At 53.2% G+C, this 6,000-nt stretch overlaps 1 protein-coding gene across 1 annotated transcript in view; it reads right to left on the reverse strand.

Moving 5' to 3' along the window:
• LOC134572095 (ras-related protein Rab-35-like) overlaps window positions 1–2,944 on the reverse strand; it is a 49,330-nt gene extending 46,386 nt beyond the window's left edge. Inside the window, exons 1-2 of the mRNA XM_063430910.1 lie at window positions 2,815–2,944; window positions 2,168–2,262 (exon numbers count right to left, since the gene is read on the reverse strand). Of these exons, the coding sequence (XP_063286980.1) occupies window positions 2,168–2,222 (55 nt within the window). The 5' untranslated portion in view covers window positions 2,223–2,262; window positions 2,815–2,944. The remainder of the gene's footprint in view (window positions 1–2,167; window positions 2,263–2,814) is intronic.
• Between the last annotated feature and the right edge of the window lie 3,056 nt (window positions 2,945–6,000).

A 6,000-nucleotide genomic window follows, 5' to 3' on the forward strand; every position in this document is an offset into this window, starting at 1 on the left:
GTTAGTGAAAATAATGGAAGAAAACAAAAAATGTTATGAGAAGGGGTTACGACAGACTCACATATTTATATTACAGATTTAATCCGGAGCACTTTACCAGCACTTCATCAGATCCATAATGAACTTTTCTATAGATCACCAGTGTCTGATGAAGTGCCATTAGGCATGAACTGCATCCGTGGTGGTAGCCGCATGTCTACACTATCTGAATAAAGGTCATTTAGCGTCATCTTTGGATCGAGGCAGTTTTTCTTCCAATTCAGCTTATTTTAGTGAGTTCTGCAGAGCCTACATGCCTCTCCGAAGATAAAGGTATATTCGGTTGTACATCATAGATTTTATGCAAGTACTTTTATTGTCTCCACAAAGTTACCTAGAAATCTCCATTGTGAAAAAAAGACAAGTTTATCAAGTTCACCTTTAAACACAGTTTAAAAGGTGCTGATCCAAAAGAAGGCAAACACACACGCTACAAATGTAGCCATTTCCAAGTATGGCACAAAAAGGGGAAAAATAATCATCCTTCTTGGACGCTATCCACAACCTGTTTCATACAAATCACTTATATTTTTCAATATTAAATTTTTGCAAAAAAGCATCCAAGCCTTTAAAAAAATTTCTATAGGATCTGATAACACAACCTGTTTATGCAAAGAGGACCGCAGCGTGTGCCAGTGCCCAGCAAGGGGAGGAAGGCAGCTTGTGCCAGTGCCCAGCAGGTGGAGGACCGCAGCGTGTGCCAGTGCCCAGCAGATGGAGGACCGCAGCGTGTGCCAGTGCCCAGCAGGTGGAGGAACGCAGCGTGTGCCAGTGCCCAGCAAGGGGAGGACCGCAGCATGTGCCAGTGCCCAGCAGGTGGAGGGCCGCAGCGTGTGCCAGTGCCCAGCAAGGGGAGGACCGCAGCATGTGCCAGTGCCCAGCAGGTGGAGGGCCGCAGCGTGTGCCAGTGCCCAGCAAGGGGAGGAAGGCAGCTTGTGCCAGTGCCCAGCAGGTGGAGGACCGCAGCGTGTGCCAGTGCCCAGCAAGGGGAAGACCGCAGCGTGTGCCAGTGCCCAGCAGGTGGAGGACCGCAGCGTGTGCCAGTGCCCAGCAGGTGGAGGACCGCAGCGTGTGCCAGTGCCCAGCAAGGGGAGGACCGCAGCATGTGCCAGTGCCCAGCAGGTGGAGGGCCGCAGCGTGTGCCAGTGCCCAGCAGATGGAGGACCGCAGCGTGTGCCAGTACCCAGCAGGTGGAGGACCGCAGCGTGTGCCAGTGCCCAGCAGGTGGAGGACCAAAGCGTATGCCAGTGCCCAGCAGGTGGAGGACGGCAGCGTACGCCAGTGCCCGGCAGGTGGAGGTCCGCAGCGTGTGCCAGTGTCTAGCGATGGAGGACGGCAGCATACGCCAGTACTCAGCCTGTGGAGGACAGTAGCGTGCGGCAGTGCCAGGCGCGCAGAGGACCGCAGCGTGTGCAAGTGCCCGGCGCGTGGAGGACGGCAGCGTGAGGCAGTGCCCGGCGGTGGGAGGACGGCAGCGTGCGGCAATGCCCGGCGCGTGGAGGACGGCAGCGTGCGGCAATGCCCAGCGCGTGGAGGATGGCAGCGTGCGGCAGTGCCCGGCGCGTGGAGGACGGCAGCGTGCGTCAGTGCCCGGCGCGTGGAGGACGGCAGCGTGCGGCATTGCCCGGCGCGTGGAGGACGGCAGCGTGCGGCATTGCCCGGCGCGTGGTGGACGGCAGCGCGCGGCATTGCCCGGCGCGTGGAGGACGGCAGCGTGCGGCATTGCCCGGCGCGTGGAGGACGGCAGCGTGCGGCATTGCCCGGCGCGTGGAGGACGGCAGCGTGCAGCAATGCCCGGTGCGTGGAGGATGGCAGCGTGCGGCAATGCCCGGCGCGTGGAGGACGGCAGTAGTGCTCAGTGAAGATATGTACTGTGTGCATTACACCGATTGCAGTGTGGATGAAGATTAAGGTTTATACTCAAAATACTGCGAGTGTGAGTGAAGATACTAACCTGAGCCTGCAGTCAGCCAATGTTATTAATAAATTTGGGTTTGCTGGGAATTGACCGAGGCTTCAACTGGAAGATTCTCAGCTACTTGGGCTATTTTGGCCTAAAATGGGAAATTCACCCAAATTCCTGTTTTAGTGAGTGCATTGTCACACTGCATTCTATACGTTCACTCACCTGAATCCCCAATAAGAAGCAGTTTAAACAAATGATCGTAATCTTTAACAGCCATTTTGCTCCTGACGTGACACGTTTTAAGGTTTCCTCTCAGTCTGCTTTAGTGGCTCCTTCCGTGCGCCGTGGCCTGCCTTAGCGGCTCCTTCAGTAGTGGCCTGCCTTAGCGGCTCCTTCAGTAGTGGCCTGCCTTAGCGGCTCCTTCAGTAGTGGCCTGCCTTAGCGGCTCCTTCAGTAGTGGCCTGCTTTAGTGGCTCCTTCCGTGCGGCGTGGCCTGCCTTAGCGGCTCCTTCAGTAGTGGCCTGCCTTAGCGGCTCCTTCAGTAGTGGCCTGCCTTAGCGGCTCCTTCAGTAGTGGCCTGCCTTAGCGGCTCCTTCAGTAGTGGCCTGCCTTAACGGCTCCTTCCGTGCGGCGTGGCCTGCCTTAGCGGCTCCTTCAGTACTGGCCTGCTTTAGCGGCTCCTTCCGTGCGGCGTGGCCTGCCTTAGCGGCTCCTTCAGTAGTGGCCTGCCTTAGCGGCTCCTTCAGTAGTGGCCTGCCTTATTGGCTCCTTCAGTAGTTGCCTGCCTTAGCGGCTCCTTCAGTAGTGGCCTGCCTTAACGGCTCCTTCCGTGCGGCGTGGCCTGCCTTAGCGGCTCCTTCAGTACTGGCCTGCTTTAGCGGCTCCTTCAGTAGTGGCCTGCCTTAGCGGCTCCTTCAGTAGTGGCCTGCTTTAGCGGCTCCTTCAGTAGTGGCCTGCCTTAGCGGCTCCTTCAGTAGTGGCCTGCCTTAGCGGCTCCTTCAGTAGTGGCCTGCCTTAGCGGCTCCTTCAGTAGTGGCCTGCCTTAGCGGCTCCTTCAGTAGTGGCCTGCCTTAGCGGCTCCTTCAGTAGTGGCCTGCCTTAGCGGCTCCTTCAGTAGTGGCCTGCCTTAGCGGCTCCTTCAGTAGTGGCCTGCCTTAGCGGTTCCTTCAGTAGTGGCCTACCTTAGCGGTTCCTTCAGTAGTGGCCTGCCTTAGCGGCTCCTTCCGTGCTCCGGTTTAAGGATTCCTTCGATCGGGATCACTCACTAAGCTGTGACTTGTTTTTGAGCCTCGTCGCTCACTTTGTTCCAGACTCACTTTCACTTGCACGTTATATCCAGTCTGTGCCCATCTCCCTGTTTATGTTCTCCCAACTGTTGGAGGAAGGAAATCCAGCTGCTTCCGAGAGAGAGAGAGAGAGAGAGAGAGATTTAGTGACGGCACATACTGACAGACATACATAGCAAAAGCCTGTACAGAGAGAGAGAGAGAGAGAGAGAGAGAGAGAGAAACTCACTGACAGAACGTCCGGAGACATACACAGTAAGAGCTCGTATTGAGAGACACACACACAGTAACAGAGAGTACACAAGAGACAGACAGTGAGAGAGAGCTCACACACACACAGTGAGAGAGAGCATGCGAGAGAGACAGTGAGAGAGTGCATGTGAGAGCGACAGTGAGAGCTCGTATTGAGAAACACACACACACAAAGTGAGAGAGAGCATGTGAGAGACAGAGTAAGAGAGAGCTCACACACACAGTGAGAGAGAGCATGCGAGAGAGACAGTGAGAGAAGCATGCGAGAGACACACACAAAGTGAGAGAGAGTATGCGAGTGACAAACAGTGAGAGAGAGCTCACACACACAGTGAGAGAGAGCATGTGAGAGACAGAGTAAGAGACAGCTCACACACACAGTGAGAGAGAGCATGCGAGAGACAGTGAGGGCTTGTATTGAGAGACACACACACACACAAAGCGAGAGAGAGTATGCGAGTGACAAACAGTGAGAGAGAGCTCTCACACACAGTGAGAGAGAGCATGTGAGAGAGACAATGAGAGCTTGTATTGAGAGACTCACACAGTGAGAGAGAGCACACAAGAGATACAGTGAGAGAGAGTATGTGAGAGACACGCAGTGAGTACAAATGGCACACAAGAGACAGACAGTAAGAGCTTGTACTAAGACACACAAACAGTGAGAGAGAGCAAGCGACACAGTAACAACGTGTAGACACGCGCGCACACTCACATATTGAGTAAGACAGTATAAATAGGACGGAATGTCTGTCCAATGTAGATACAATGTCTGATGGAATATGTTAATGTAATGAGCGAAGTAGTGATGGTGTGTTAAGAGGTGAATTTAGTAACAGTGATTTAGTAATGGGGGGATTCGGTGGGGGTATTTATAGCGGGTATTGGTAGCGATTTAGTAATAGGGGGATCCGGTGGGGGAGTTTATAGCGGGTATTGGTATTGATTTAGTAATAGGAGGGGGATCCGGTGAAAGTGTTTATAGCGGGTATTGGTAGCGATTTAGTAATAGGAGGGGGATCCGGAGGGGTTGTTTATAGCGGGTATTGGTAGCGATTTAGTAATAGGGGGGATCCGGTGGGGGTGTTTATAGCGGGTATTGGTAGTGATTTATTAATAGGGGGATCCGGTGGGGGTGTTTATAGCGGGTATTGGTAGTGATTTAGTAATGGGGGGGATCCGGTGGGGGTGTTTATAGCGGGTATTGGTAGTGATTTATTAATAGGGGGATCCGGTGGGGGTGTTTATAGCGGGTATTGGTAGCGATTTAGTAATAGGGGGGATCCGGTGGGGGTGTTTATAGCGGGTATTGGTAGCGATTTAGTAATGGGGGGATTCGGTGGGGGTGTTTATAGCGGGTATTGGTAGCGATTTAGTAATAGGAGGGGGATCCGGTGAAAGTGTTTATAGCGGGTATTGGTAGTGATTTAGTAATAGGAGGGGGATCCGGTGGGGGTGTTTATAGCGGGTATTGGTAGCGATTTAGTAATAGGAGGGGGATCCGGTGGGGGTGTTTATAGCGGGTATTGGTAGCGATTTAGTAATAGGGGGGATCCGGTGGGGGTGTTTATAGCGGGTATTGGTAGCGATTTAGTAATGGGGGGATTCGGTGGGGGTGTTTATAGCGGGTATTGGTAGTGATTTAGTAATAGGGGGGATCCGGTGGGGGTGTTTATAGCGGGTATTGGTAGCGATTTAGTAATAGGGGGGATCCGGTGGAGGTGTTTATAGCGGGTATTGGTAGTGATTTAGTAATAGGAGGGGGATCCGGTGGGGGTGTTTATAGCGGGTATTGGTAGCGATTTAGTAATAGGGGGATCCGGTGGGGGTGTTTATAGCGGGTATTGGTAGCGATTTAGTAATAGGGGGGATCCGGTGGGGGTGTTTATAGCGGGTATTGGTAGCGATTTAGTAATAGGGGGGATCCGGTGGGGGTGTTTATAGCGGGTATTGGTAGCGATTTAGTAATAGGGGGGATCCGGTGGGGGTGTTTATAGCGGGTATTGGTAGCGATTTAGTAATAGGGGGGATCCGGTGGGGGTGTTTATAGCGGGTATTGGTAGCGATTTAGTAGTAGGGGGGGATCTGGTGGGGGTGTTTATAGCGGGTATTGGTAGCGATTTAGTAATAGGAGGGGGATCCGGTGGGGGTGTTTATAGCGGGTATTGGTAGTGATTTAGTAATAGAGTGTGGGTGCGGCGTCTTCTAACACTGACACACTATCACACTCTCACTCACTCCCATCACTCACTCAGTGACTGCACTCACTCTCACTCCTATCACTCACTCAGTGACTGCACTCACTCTCACTCCCATCACTCAGTCAGTGACTGCACTCTCACTCCCATCACTCACTCAGTGACTGCACTCACTCTCACTCCCATCACTCCCACTCCTCACTCAGTGCACTCACTCCCATCACTCACTCAGTGCACTCACTCCCATCACTCACTCAGTGCACTCTCTCTCACTCACTGACTGCACTCACTCCCATCACTCACTCAGTGCACTCACTCC

The sequence above is a fragment of the Pelobates fuscus genome, chromosome 8, assembly GCF_036172605.1.
Source record: "Pelobates fuscus isolate aPelFus1 chromosome 8, aPelFus1.pri, whole genome shotgun sequence".
NCBI classification, from domain to species: domain Eukaryota; kingdom Metazoa; phylum Chordata; class Amphibia; order Anura; family Pelobatidae; genus Pelobates; species Pelobates fuscus.